Raw genomic sequence first — 15,101 nt, 5'->3', positions numbered from 1 at the left:
AGCTGTAGTTATTATTGGTACCTTTTTGGGGTACATGCAACTTTTTGAACCCTTTTTATCCTATTTTTTGAGAGGCAAGGTGACCAAAAAACACCAATTTTGGCATATTTTTTTCCTGTTTTTTTTTATACATCGTTCACCATGCATTATAAATTACGGTACATGTTAAATTTTATTCTGCAGGTCAGTAAGATTCCGGCGATACCTAATTTATAGCACTTTTTTATGTTTTACAACTTTTTGCACAATAAAATTACTTTTGTAAAAATGTATTTTTTCTGTCATAATGTTTTACATTTTTTCGTCGACTGAGCTGTATGAGGGCTTGTCTTTTGCGAGACGAGCTGTAGGTGTTATAGGTAGCATTTTTGGATACATGTGACTTTTTGATCACTTTTTTTATTTCAATTTTTGTAAGGCAAAGTGACCAAAAAACAGAAGTTCTGGCATTGTTTTTTACGTGTTTTTTTTTTTTTACTCCGTTCACCGCGTGAAATAAATAACATAAAGTTTTTATAGTTTAGGCGGTTACGGTTGTGGCGCTACCAAATATGTATGGTTTGTTTATTTTTTTTTCAATAATAAAAGACTTGATAAGGGAAAAAGGGTGATTGTGTTTTGTTTTATTTTATTACTTGAAACTTTTTTATTTTTTTTTACACTTTTTTCTTCATTCCCACTAGGGGACTTGAAGATCCAACTGTCAGATTTTTTTTTTTTTTCTAATACATTGCACTTCTTATGTAGTGCAATGTATTAGATCTGTCAGTCATTCACTGACAGTAAGCCGATTAGGCTTTGCCTCCGGGCGGGGCCTAATCGGTTTCCATAATGGCAGAGCAGGAGGCCATTGTTAGGTCTCCTGTTGCCATAGTAGCAGTCGGCAGCCCTGGGATTGCAGGGCACCGCTGCCGATTTAGCAACCACAAAGATGCAGCGATCGCATCCGGTTAATGGCAGGGAACGGAGCTCACTCTGGTTCCTGCCGTTACAGGTGGATGTCAGCTGTAACATACAGCAGACATTCACCGCTGATGATGCCGGCTCGTCTCCTCAGCCGGCACCATCTTGCCGGCGTCTACAGAAGCCTTTCAGGCCCCGCCTCCGGGCGAGGGCTGAATGTTTTCCGTGCTAGGCAGACCGTGGGGCCACTATTAGGTCTCCGGTTGCCATTGCAGCCACACTCCCCTCAGCGATTTCATTACAGCTGGGAAACAGGACAGCAGAATACAGTGAAACCTTTACCTGCATAGAACTTCAAATCTAGAATGCTGCTGTATAAGCTGAAACATCAATACTTCTATTCCAGAGAGGAATTCCTCTAAACTGCACATGATAGACCATTGAGCAATGCTTAAATAAGGCAAGAATAGACCTCCGGCTGCACATACATTTTCTCATTGAATGAAGTTTTGTATGATCACCCTCCTAGAATGAAGAATTTATCATTTGAGGTAATTGCTTTCATACGATTTATCACTGGGGAAGATGTGATCAGATATACATTTCTTCTTTAGTGGTATTATTTCTAGTTCTTGGCTATTCAAGTGACCGTTGCTGATCCTGATAGGGCATTTGGAAAGGGTTTGTCTTGTTGGGACAACCCCTTTGGCAGGTTAAGTAAACAGATCCATTATAGAGGGACCTGTGGCAGGGACATAACTAGAAAGTATTGGGCCCTATACCAAACTTTAGAATGCCCACCATGTAAGAATTTACCAGATTCATGTGAAAGACAACACCCCAAAATGAATTCAGTCGCCAGATGCCCACATGAATCAGACCCCTAAATTGATTCTAACCCTAGGCCAGCATCGGGAACTTCCCAGGCCCTGGAGAGTCTAATGTTGCAGGGGTACTTGTGGGCTATTGGGTCCGTTTACAACATATTATTATTTTTAATATTTTTTTTTGAGTGCTGTAGCATCAAATGTCAAGTATATTAATGCCTGAAAATGTTCAGCCAAGTAAACTTTATTTCTTTCACAAGTCTCGCTAAAGCTATAATTCCTAGTCCCTGAATGGCTTTCCTTGATTTTGAAGTTGTTGTTCGTTCCATGATATATACTCTGGTGTGAGAATATATACTGTATTACAGGATATTCGTGTGGTGGTGCGGTTTGGTTTTTTTGTTTGTGTTTTTTTTTCTTGAGCAGCATAAACTCCAAGATCTTATATTCTAGGTCAGTGATTTTGACCATGAATTCTGGTCTTAAACGGTTGGTACATTGTGATACATTCCATTCTCAGATATATATATCATCCGTTGTATACTTTTTTTTGTCTTTTTTTTTTTTGCCTTTTAAAGGAGTTCTTTTCATCTCAAAAAGTGATGTTACTTTGCTTATATATGTCATCACTATCTGATCGGTGGGGACCTGACCTAGAGGACTTCCATGATTCTAGCAATGAAGGGGCTGCACTGCTGGTGTAGCAGTTATCCCTGCATATTGGTGCTTCTGGACATCATCTGTGTAGGGAACTGCAGCGTTGGCCCTTACACTTGAATGGGGCCATGCTGCGTTCCCTGCACAGCAGTTTTTTGTGGTCAAACTTTGATCTCTGGAGCCCTAAAGATCCCAAAATTAAACACTTTACCAATCAGAAAGTGATGGAGATGAAGAAAAACCTTTAATAAACTTATTCGTTTTATTTCATCAACCTTTTTATTGCAGGCACATGAACGTCTGGAAGACACAAAACTAGAAGCAGTTGGTGACAATAATGTTGAACTGTTGCATGAAATTCTTGACGACATTAGTCCATTAGCACATGAAGATAAAAATGTTGAAGAACTCGTTGGTATTCTTAAAGAACCCCATTTTCAGGTATGTTTGGACCAGGAGATACAATATTTCATGGATAGAAAAGTTTCCATTTTTCACTTTATCTAATTTCTGAATAAACTGCTAAGCTGCCTCAGTGAGTTGCAGCATCTGCCAACTAAAACTTAAACCTACACCTGGGGCGAACTCTAACAAAAAGGGGTTTCTAAGACTAAAAAAAATATTGACTAAAGGCAGGGAGTGTAATAAAATAACAAAAGAAACATTACTAACCTGGTATACCGCTCCAGTGGTCCTATTGGTTTTTGATGGCTGTATAGATGTGATGTGCGGACTGCCTGCACACGACCACTGTAGCCAATCACTTGCCTCGGTAGTGATTCAGTGGTCAACGTGCGGGTAGTTGACGCATCATCAAAGACTGGTGGGACTATCAGAGAGGTGGAGCGGGGGGGGGGGGGATAGACCAAGTGAGTAATGTTTCCTGTTTCAGCACATTCCCTACCTTTTAGCTGATAATTTTCAGACTCCGAAAACCCTTTTTACGTATCGCAAAGGATGCATGGAAATTGGAAACCGTATTCTCCGTCTGCAAATCTATTGTTACCAGTGATGGTCAATATTAATAAAGTGTCTGTTCAATGTGTAGAGTTACCACTTTACTTGATAAGACATTTAGTCTCGGTGTTATAGTCCGCTCTCTCAGGAGGACTTGATATGTCAGTGCATTACAGACCACCCATTTATTTCAATAAGGAACTATGCTGGCAGGAAAATTGAACACTTGAGGGTCTGTGTATAGGGATGCCCTCTGAACAGCTTATTTCTTGTAACAGAAAGAGATTGTCCAAGCCTATAACCCTGTTATATTGTCCACCCTACCTTCAAAGACCAGGATCCTGCGTCCACAAGTCTGATATTAAGAGTGAATTTAAAGAGGCTCTGTCACCACATTATAAGTGGCCTATATTGTACATGTGATCGGCGCTGTAATGTAGATTACTGCAGTGGTTTTTTTTTAGAAAAACGATCATGACCTATGGTAGCTTTATGCTAATGAGTTTCTCAATGGACAACTGGGCGTTGTGGAGAGAAGTGTATGACGCTGACCAATCAGCGTCATACACTTCTCTCCATTCATTTATGTCTATTCAGAATCCTGACCACTTCTGTAGCGTCTCCGTGAGACTACAGCACAGCGAGATCTCGCTGTAAATGACAGTTTACAGCGTAATTTCGTGAGACTACGCCTGCTATGCTGTAAATCAGAGAAGTGGTCAGGATTCTGAATACACATCCCGTCCTGGCTGGAGGTAATGTATATTCATTGTCAGGACACTGCAGTAATATTATAGTGTGTTTATGTGGCTGCATGTAGCGATATAGCTATATCGCTATGTGCTGTGCAACTGAATGGGGAGAAGTGTGTTACGCTGATTGGCCAGCATCATACATTCCTCCGTACAACGCCCACTTGGCCATATGGTAAAACACGCCCAGTTGTCCATTGAGAAAGTCATTAGCATAAAGCTAAAATAGGTCATAACTCCGTCAAAAATGATTGTTTTTCTAAATAAAAAACACTGCTGTAATCTACATTACAGCGCCGATCACATGATTTACAATGTGGGCACTTGTAATGTGGTGACAGAGCCTCTTTAAGCAGAATATTGGCTGCAAACAAATACATAGATATTCCGACGTCTGTGTAATGGGAATAGTTTATACCGACAGCCCTTTAAATGGCAGGCAGGTTCATTTTCAAGATCATTATTTTATTTTTAGATTGTTGCAGACAGTGCAAATATTCAAAAGCCGTGTGATAAAAAAAAAATTCTACGTAATATTTTTACTTTCAGAGTCTTTTAGAAGCCCATGATATAGTGGCATCAAAATGCTATGACTCTCCCCCTTCAAGTCCCGAAATCAATTCTGCAGTGAATAATCAGATTGCGCCAGTTGACGCTATCCGCATGGTTGGCATTCACAAGAGAGCTGGAGAACCTTTGGTAAGTCGTCTGTTAATTATACATACAGGTTGTAGTTGTCATGACTCGGTTTCCTTTTTTTCTTAATTTATTGTAAATATTAAGGGTGTCCTTTTTTGCTGATCGCATCCATACACATAATGCCCTAAGGGAAAATGAGTCCTATTTATCCATCTAGTGTCTACATGTGCAGAGCAGTCAGTAGTTCTTGGTTTTCTCTTTCACTATTTAATCATACTCTGGTACAGTTAGTTTGGCGGAAGTTAAATTAAGTCAGGCTGAAAATACGTAAAGGAGGGTTTTGCAGCTGCAACTGGTGTCTGCGTAGTAATTTAGTAATTTGTCTATTTGTCATATCAATGTGATTATTACACTTGCTTTTGTTCGTCGGGTGTGCCACATCCTGTGCAAAGCGACAGTGTACCAAGAACTGAACGACCTCAATGATTAGAAGAGGTTACACTAGAGAAATGTTTGTGACTTGGACAATGTCTAATAAACTACAGAGATCTACACTAGAAAATGATCACAAAAGGTGAAATCGACCTCGATATTTCATGCATATGTGTAATTCATGTAAAGCCAGATGGCGATTTGTACCCAGATACGATCCTGTTCTCCAGGAGGTAAATGCCTTGTAAATCGGACCATTGTTGACGACAGATTGATAGTTGTCCGCCAAACACTGCACATCTCACAATAGCATTTACTGCAGAAGACCATTAGAATTGTTAACCTTTATGGAAAATAAACTGTATAGTGTGTAAAGAATAAGACCTCTTGCACACGACCGTTCTGCCACTCGGGCCGCTTTTGACAGCATCCGTGTGGCACCCGATAATCTTCACGGACCCATTCACTTTGACGGGTGAATCGGGCCCCTGAAAAATTGTCGGATCCTAGGAAAGATAGAACCTGTCCTATCTTTCCTCGGATCACTGACGGAACTCAGACGGCACACACGGTCGTGTGCATGAGGCGTTACACAAAATTAGTTTTCCTCTCCTTTAACCGAATAAAGCCACAAAAGAATCCAGTTGAAAAATGGGTTTCTGTTAGGGTATGTTCACACAGCGTTTTTTGCAGGCAGAAAATTCTGCCTGGAAAAATCTGCTTCGGGTTTTTGTTTTAAGTGGTTTTGCACCACATGCATTTTGACGCGGTTTGCCACGTTTTTTTCTTGAGGGTTTCTTTACCTATTTTTTCAACAGATAAAAAGAAAAACCGCAAGCGTTTTTTTTGCCGGAAATACTCTTAAATAAAAAAAAAAAACATATTTCCGTCTCCCATTGATTTCAATGGAGTTTTTGAGGCAGAAAACGCCTCAAGCTACGGCATGTCGCTTTTTCCTGCAGTATAAAAACGCTTCCACCTCCCACTGATTTCAATGGGAGTCAATTTCGGATGCTTTTTGCCGCAGTATTTTCTTTGTATTGTATAGCATGTAAGCGCTGTGGGTTGGCGGTGATGTTTTTAGCAGGTTTTTTGCATATGCTGTTTTTCGAGGTTTTTTTTGTATTTTTTTGTATTTTTTTTTCTCTTGACAGAAAAAAACTTGCAACTTCGTTTGACTAAGATAATCATTAAAGCGACATTAATTCCAAGGCGCTGTACATGTGAAATACAGAAAGGTTTAAATATGAGACCATAAAAACAAGTGCAATAAACATGAGCTTACAGAGTGACAGAATGGCACAGGAGTGAATGCACTACCCGCAATGTGAGATTACAATCTTAGGCCCCATGCACATGACCGTAGCTTTCATCGGTAATTATGGACGAAATTGCGGACCCATTAATTTCTATAGGCCACGGACACCTTTCCTTAGACTTATGGATGTGTGTCCAGGTCATAGAAATGATTTGCAAAATATAGAACATGCCCCGTTCTTGTCGGTGGTCGTGGCACGGATTCGCCCATGGAATTCTGTCGGTGCTTCCACAATTGCGTACAGCTACGGATCTGCATTTGCGGACTGTAAAAACTAATGTACGAGAGCGTAAAGTGCAAAACTGAAAGTTGTTTTTTTTGTTTTTTTTCCACTTCTTTTTATTCCTTTAATTTTCAATAGCAGTGTCTAGAGTTTGGTTATCCTTTTAAATTAAATTTATTTTGACGAGTAGCATGGTTTTAGTTCGAAGGCCATAGTTTGGTATTGTAAAATTTTTACACAATGTGTCCACCAAAAGTTTAAAAGAATAAATTCGGGGGCACTTTATTTTGACAACTTCTGTAGGAGCCCCAATTGCCAAAGGAAATGGTCACATTCTGGGCTATGTTTCCCCGCAGCTATCCTCTGCCGTGGGCATTGGCAATCACATGATGTTTATTAAAATGGTCTTCACATTTTTTTTTGAAAGTACATTTAAGGTCCTTTTTTTTTCGATTTTCCTGCTGTTATAAAACATATTGGCATTGCATTTCGAAAGCTACACCAATTACTGTTTACGTGAATTATTGGTTATATTTGGAAAATCTATCATGTTCTTTTTATTCTTGATTCTCACAGGGTGTGACGTTTAAAGTAGAAAACACCAACCTAGTTATTGCTCGAATTCTCCATGGTGGGATGATCGATCGACAAGGTCTTCTCCATGTGGGTGACATCATTAAGGAAGTGAACGGTCATGAAGTGGGAAACAATCCCAAGGAATTGCAAGAGTTGCTAAAGAGTATTAGTGGTAGTGTTACCTTAAAGATACTTCCAAGTTATAAAGATGCTGTAACGCCTCAACAGGTTTGTGTCCTTTACTCTCCAGTTTTAGTTTCTGTAATTTTTCTTTTAGGCATGTTCAGTTTGCTTGATGGAGAACTTACTAGTAGTCGCATTGTCTACAGCCACTGAACTAACATGTTTTCCATGTGAACGGAGACAAAGGTCCCGAGATTATTAGATGTAATAATAAAACTGCTTATAGAACAGGATTATTTTACCATACATAAATAATAACTAGAATATGGAGGAGATAAGCATTCCACTCTTCTGGCTAGAGCACTGCAAAAAAGCAAAGTAAAAAAATCTTACTGCAATTGGCAAACTTTGTCTGGACGTCTGACTGCGCCATTACTGCACGCTTGTCGTGATTGTCAGTGGCGGAGTATAAAAGTAGGTGCAGGACTTTAAAGAATCTTGCATATGAGATTATATATGGAGAGTACATTGCGGCCTGTGTTTGGCTGGAGCGGTCACGTGACTATGAAACAATCAAACAAAAAGCAGCTATATAGGTATGATAGGAAATCAGAAGTATTGATCCGTCCCAGTCTATGGTTTTGTTAATGGAAATTGTTTTCAGGATCTTACACCAGGTTTTGAATATTCCCTTAAGTTTTTTGCATACAGTTGCAGTCTGTCTCAAGTACATGTGTTTATAAGTGAAGGTTGTGACCACACGTAGAATCAATTAATAGCACTACTGTCTCGGCGAATGTTCTGGTCCTCGACTTGGGACAAGAATTGGCTCATTTTGTTGTTGTGTTATTAGTTCTACATTTTTTTTTCTTTTCTTTTTTTTTTCTTAGGTTTTTGTGAAGTGTCATTTTGATTACAACCCATTTAATGATAATTTGATTCCCTGTAAAGAAGCCGGATTAAAATTTTCTAAAGGGGAAATCCTACATATTGTTAATAGGGAGGACCCAAACTGGTGGCAGGTAGGTACCAATAAGTCATAACTTCGAACAAGTCAGTATAGAAATTTGTTCATTCTGTTTGTGCTTCTAGGAATGGATGAATGGTTAGCTGTATAGATAAAGTTATTGAGCCGGTCTCCCATCTTCATTTCCAAGGTGTTTTATTGGGCCATTTTTACTAAAGAAGCCTCATTGTACCCGGATTGTCACAGGTGTCAATGGTTTTCTTTTTTTCCTAGACCCCCCCCCCCCCCTCCTTTCCAGAGCTATGGCCCACTTGTATTGGCTCCCTATATGCTATTTTTCTATAGTTAGCCAACAGGGTGTGAACTACCCTCATGCTGCCTTGCACTGATTGGTCAGCATCAGAGGCAGGAAAATCAGCTCAGGGCAGCATAAGGGTAGTTCACGCCTTGTTGGGTAACTATAGCAAAATAGCATATAGGGAGCTGACCGTGGGCCAGATCTCTGGAACTTTTGTGGAATCAGGGAGACAGCGCTAATCAGGTCAATTAACCAGTTCAAATTATATGACCTAGTGACAGGTCCTCTTTAAATGTTTGTTTTTCTAAGACCGGTGTGGCCAGGAAAGGTGGTATCTATAGATTATCCTTTATGAACCTATCATTTGCATAGACCCATCTTGTTCATTGTATAGAATACTATATAAGCTACAATATTCATATGGAGAACGATTCGCTCCCAGCACTAGGTCGGATCTCTAGCGTTTCTATAAAAATAAGTGTTAGAAATATAAATCTAGGCAAGCTAGCTGTAGGTTCGGTTGAAGAGGAGAGGGTTAATGACGCCTCACTCTTTACGGGGAAGTTTAGATCTATTCTGCTTCCTTTCATGTTTTCTGCAGAACAGGCCTTGTTTCTTCTCTATGATCAATACAACAATTACAGCTCTTTGCAAGAAAGATGTTACCTTAGCGCTTCTCCTGTCAGATGTTTTTCACTTATCAGCACTTTTCCTGCCTCTTGTCAATACTGTTTTTTTTTGTTGTTTGTTTTTACATTGTTCCTTCCCAATGTTCTTTGTCACCTGTCACAATTCCCTTATTAAGTCTCCAACAATGCCAGAAAAACAATCCTCCCATCAGGAGCAGTGCGTATATTTCAGTCATTTCATACATTTACATTACTATGATTCTTCCACCATTAACCATGCGTGTGATTATTTGAAAGAGCCCCCCCCCCCCCCCCCCATAAATGGAAATCATGAGATCTTCTGTCGTTCTATTTACTATTCTGTATTGTTTTAGTTCTCAAAATGTCGGACATATGAAATAGCCCCTTACTATCCTCCGATGATCTTCTTTTTTTTCTACAGGGTAATAGACATTTCCAGCCAGTGGTCCGCTCACTTCAACAGCTCTGTATTTAACCAATCACTTGTGTTGGTTCTTAGAACATATTTAAAAAAAATATGGATCCACCACTTCATCAGATTCTCCCTGTGTAATATTTTCCCTTAGCAGCCATTAGGAGACTGGTCAGATGGCAGCCTGGCATTGCATCGACGTGCTGCTGTTATACCCTGCACTTGGTGACTTTACATCCAGTCCCCAGCAGAAGTCGACTGACCTGAAGTGCCATATTTGATATTACATATGGTATGGCTGCAGTTTGTTTGACTGTGTGATAGGACTAGGACTGTGTGTTGATAGAAGAGAAGTATAAAAAAAAAATTGGTGTATAATTTTATGTTCAAGGAGGCATCAAAAAGGCTGACATGGAAGAACCGGTGCAGGACGAGGTGTCACGCTGGTCCTTACCAGACATGCAGCCCCCTAAACCAGCACAGCTGTTCTCCGGTTGTTTATTGCTTGATGTATTCATGCAGTTGTAAGATTAATAACTTTTAGCTACTTGGTCCAAAGAAGCCGATTTCTCTCTGGCCACCCATATATGTTGCCGAATACCTGAGGTTATTGACCAGATTAGCCTTTTTCTTCTGTTACCTTGTAGGAAGGGTGTGTCGGCAGATCTTTGTGTTGAAATGAATTATAGACCTTGTGCGCTAGTTGTAGATAAGGTCTTACCTTTGTTTCTAATTCCCGCCCTTTATAATGGACAGTTTATTGATCAGCAATGTATTGTTTGTGTTGGAAAGTCCCATTTTTTTAATTTACTTTTTACAGGCAAGTCATGTAAAAGAAGGTGGAAGTGCAGGACTTATTCCCAGTCAATTTCTGGAGGAAAAACGGAAAGCATTTGTGAGAAGAGACTGGGATGGAACAGGTACCTCTATACTATAAGAATTGAGTTTAGGACTGTCACTGGTAGACGTAGGTATAGGCTATCTAACCTTAATAGAATAAATGCCAGTCCCTGTCAAAAGTATAGAACTTGTAGCAGGTGCCTGCCAAGCAGAGGAAACCACCTACTGTGCAAATTAAAATGGGAAATGTCATTCCCTTTTAAAAAAAACTACTTTCTTCCTCCTCCATCAGCGTTACAGATCATTATTACAGAATTAACTGCGTCCATTCTCACCCTTCTGCCAATGTTCAGCCCTTGCTGAGACTTGGATTACATAAAAGATGACCTCACTGTTGACATTCCTTTGTCATACCAGCCAATAACCGGTCTGGACACTCCGGTTTTTATGGTGCTTCAATATATTAATAATACACTCTGCAAGTTCAGCGCATGGATTGCTGATCAGTATCTTTGAAATATGAACATCTGAATTGGTCAAATATTAATAAACGGGCACCTTGTGTTATGCCATACTCTACCATAGTGACCTGCGCTGGACACAATCACAGGCTTAGTCACCAGATTATAAGTGCCCAATCTCCTACATAATCTGATTGGCGCTGTAATGTAGAGAACAGTGGTTTTTATTTGCTTCCTTAACTAGGAGCAAGAGGGTTCCTAATACTAAACCTAACTAGATTTTATTTGAACTTCCCTGAGACTAAATCTAACTACGGCGACTATTCCCTGACACTAAACCTAACTACGGTGACTGGTGCCTGACACTAAACCTAACTAGATTATTCTAAGCTTCCCTGACGCTAAACCTAACTACGGTGATGGACCCCTAAGGCTGGATTCACACGATCATGTTACGTCCGTAATGGACGGAACGTATTTCGGCCGCTAATCCTGGACCGAACACGGTTCAGGGAGCCGGGCTCCTAGCATCATAGTTATGTACGATGCTAGGAGCAATCAGTGTCCTACATTGCCCATTGTTCCAGCCCATTGTTCCAGCCCATTGTTCCAGCCCATTGTTCCAGTGTGATTGTGCAGTGAAAGAAGCTTGGCTGGAACAATGGGAAGTGTATGACGGTGATTGGTCACTGATTGGTCAGCGTCATACACTTCTCTTCACGACGCCCAGTTGGTAAAAAGTAAAAACACGCCCTATTAAAAAACGAATTTGTATAAATCTAAAATTGCTCATAACTTGCTCAAAAATTATCGTTTTTCAAAATAAAAACCATTTATCTACATTACAGCGCCGATCGGATCATGTAGGAGATAGGGCACTTATAATCTGGTGACAGCGCCTCTTTAATTCTATACTAGCAAAACGTTTTGGCAGTGATAATTTATTAACTGGAGAACTCTGGACTTTTCTAATCGTGTTATCGCCTAATGGTCTTACCTCGTGTCAGATTTGTTTTCTGCTATCTGTCCCAGGTCAAGTCACAAGTTGTTTGACATATTGTAGTCATTGTCCTTCATCTCAGGAGGTGACGCCTTGTTCGAAGTAAATTATGCTCCTACTTCAGAAATCTGCCAATGTGTTTAGTTCAATATAAAGCCGACCTCCGAACGTAACATCTGCTCAATTTTTATAATGTGCTCTGCTGTTAAGGTAAAGCAGCTGAATCTTCTGGTCCTCCTACTGCATGCTGTGAAAATCTTCAGAAAGTGCTTTGGTGCCTACTTGGTATTCAGTATGAGGAATCCTTTGCTGTATGACACTTATTAGCTCCAGTAGTCTGCATGTCACAATGAGCCTTCATATGTTAAAGAGAATCTGTAGCTAGAATTTTTTTTTATTTTTTTTTTAGTTAAACTATCATTATTTGAGTGATTACAAAATTGAAAACAATGTGTAATTTTTTCACAAGTCAGGAAATATTATAAATTAGATTCTAATTTATAACATTACCATGTGCTGGCCACTAGAGGGAGCAGTTCCCAAAATTGCAGCATGGTCACTGTGGTGAAGCAACCTCATTGATGCATGCTGCAAATTTGGGGTGGACACACTCTCCTCTAGTGTCCTCACACAATCCCCCCTCCCTTCTTCTGACTAGTGCCAGGAGAAGGAAGGGTTTGAATGTCTTCAAACCTCTTACACTGTGTGCTGCCATTTTCTGAGCGACTGCACAGTGCTAGAAGGGTTAGATACAGGGCTCAGCAGACAGTATCACCCGAACATAAATTACCTGCTCATGCCGCCTCCGCTGGTCTACTCTCCTCTTCCTTGTGCCTTCGCTTCATTCAACATATGGCCGGAAGCCGCGGCCGGAAGTCGTCATATTACTGACCAGCAGCGGTTTCCGGTCCACATGAAAATGGCGCCGGATTTTGCTCTGCAAACTAGCTTCGTTTTGGTCTGTGTGGGAGCGGCGCATGCGCCGTTCCCACACAGACGGCGTACGCTTCAGAGAATGGAACGGCTCCCGTTCGCATGCTCTATGGGGTTGTTTGTGCCGTATTCCATCTCTGTATGTGTCGTTAATCGACACATACAGAGATTTAAAAAAAATGGCGGCCTCCATAGATAAGTAAAAGTAAGAACAAAGTAAAAAGTAGAACGTGAGAACACAAATAAAATTTATGTTAATATTATATTAAAAGCAATGATGAAAAAATAATAATTTCATGACACCTTCCCTTTAACTACAGCAGTCACATGCTGCCTGCATGTAAACTGAGTGCGCCAAAAATGTGGACGCTCCTCCTAATTAAGTACAGGTGTTTCAGCCACACCCATTAAATAAAATCAAGCACACAGCCATGCAATCTCCATAGACTAAGATTGCTAGTAGTATGGGTCATCACTCGGTGACTTTAAGCGTACCCACACGCTTGGTGGATTTCTTGCAGATTTTTCTGCAGGAAAATACATGAGTTACGTTACAATTTTGCGGCAAATTTTTCTGCATTCAAACTTCATTCACGTGGCTGGTAGTGTAAACCGCTGATAATTTGCAGCATTTCTGTCGTCTGCACGGAGCCTTAAAGTGACATTGTTATAGGATGCCACCTTTGCCACAATTCAGTTTGTGACATTTCTGATCTTTGATCTGCCCAGGTCAACTAAGTGCAATTATTGTTAAGCGGAAGCATATAGAAATAACAGGTCAGTCGGTAAACCATAGACCACTCAAACTTAGAGCTGGACTGACGAGTGATAAAACGCATGGTACGTAAAAATTTCCAAACTCACTACAGAGTTCCACACTGCCTCTGGAAGTGACATCCGCACAAGAACTGTCCGGAGCTTCATGAAATGGGTTTATTCGAGCAGCTGCATTAAAGCCGAAGATCTGGAGTGATGAATCACGTTTCACTAGCTGACCGTCTGATGGATGGATCTGGCTTTGGCGGATTCCAGGAGAATGCCACCCAGCGGAGTAAATTGTGCTTGCTCTAAAATTTGGTGGAGGAGGGGTCATGGGCTGGGGCTGTTTTTCAGTGTTTGGCCCCTTATTTTCAGTGAGGAATAATGTTAATGCCACAGTATACAAAGATAGTTTAGACAATTGTATGGTTCCAGCTTTGTGGGAACAGTTTGGAGAAAACCCTTTTCTGTTCCAGCATGACTGCACTCCTGTGCAAAAAGCATGGTCCATAGAGACATGGTGGGGTGAGTTCGATGTGAGGGAACTAGAGTGGCACAGAGCTCTGACCTCAACCCCAATCGATCACTTTTTGAAATTAAATAAAATGCAGATTATGAGCCAGACCTTCTCGTCCACCATCAGTGTCTGACCGGCTCTTCTTGATGAATAAGCACAAATTCCTACAAGCACACTCCAAAATCTTGTAGAAAGAGTGGAGAATTTTATACGTGCAAAAAGGGGCCAAACTCCAATTTTGTCCACTATTAGCCATATATTTTAGTCTCTATTGTCCCCTCCACCTGAAAATGCAGCAGGGTTTGCCTAGTGTCCATGCTGCACACCGTTCATGTAATAAAGAGGAGACAGAGAGCAGACTTTGTTTCATATGTAACCATAGACGGTATGTTCTCCCCCTCCTGTTGATTTCACAAGCACAGAGCGTACGTTCTGCAGGAGCCTGCGCTCTGTCTCCTCTACTTGGTTACACGAGTGGCGGACACTGGACAGTACCTGCTGCCATATCTGGTGACGGGGAGGCAGGAGACTACTGAAGGATATTACACAATAGTCTGCTGCACCAGATTGTTTGGCTTAGTTCTGCTGTTCTACATTTCATTCACATGTTCATTTGATGTTCACCACTAAGTTTTAACGCTTTTGGACCTTATACACTGGAAGCCGTATACGCTCATTTTCTTTTCTTTCTCTCCTCCACTCCAGGGCCGTTCTGTGGTACAATCTCAAGTAAGAAAAAGAAAAAGATGATGTACCTAACTACGAAAAATGCAGGTAATGTTTTAGTTACTATATTCCTATATTATAATCTTGATTTGTAGAGCTATAAACCAAGACCTTGAGAAGAATAATCTCCA

At 40.6% G+C, this 15,101-nt stretch overlaps 1 protein-coding gene across 4 annotated transcripts in view; it reads left to right on the top strand.

Moving 5' to 3' along the window:
* Positions 1 to 15,101, top strand: part of PALS2 (protein associated with LIN7 2, MAGUK p55 family member) — a 67,203-nt gene that overhangs the window by 30,291 nt on the left and 21,811 nt on the right. For all 4 annotated transcript variants that reach the window (XM_075827277.1, XM_075827278.1, XM_075827276.1 and 1 more), the window contains exons 3-8: positions 2,676 to 2,828; positions 4,646 to 4,795; positions 7,285 to 7,512; positions 8,298 to 8,429; positions 10,555 to 10,654; positions 14,950 to 15,018. In XM_075827277.1, coding sequence (XP_075683392.1) covers positions 2,676 to 2,828; positions 4,646 to 4,795; positions 7,285 to 7,512; positions 8,298 to 8,429; positions 10,555 to 10,654; positions 14,950 to 15,018 — 832 coding nt within the window. The remainder of the gene's footprint in view (positions 1 to 2,675; positions 2,829 to 4,645; positions 4,796 to 7,284; positions 7,513 to 8,297; positions 8,430 to 10,554; positions 10,655 to 14,949; positions 15,019 to 15,101) is intronic.

Source organism: Rhinoderma darwinii, chromosome 5, assembly GCF_050947455.1.
Source record: "Rhinoderma darwinii isolate aRhiDar2 chromosome 5, aRhiDar2.hap1, whole genome shotgun sequence".
Taxonomy (NCBI): domain Eukaryota; kingdom Metazoa; phylum Chordata; class Amphibia; order Anura; family Rhinodermatidae; genus Rhinoderma; species Rhinoderma darwinii.
Note: the sequence above shows the minus strand (reverse complement) of the source record. Positions and strands in the feature narration are given on the sequence as shown.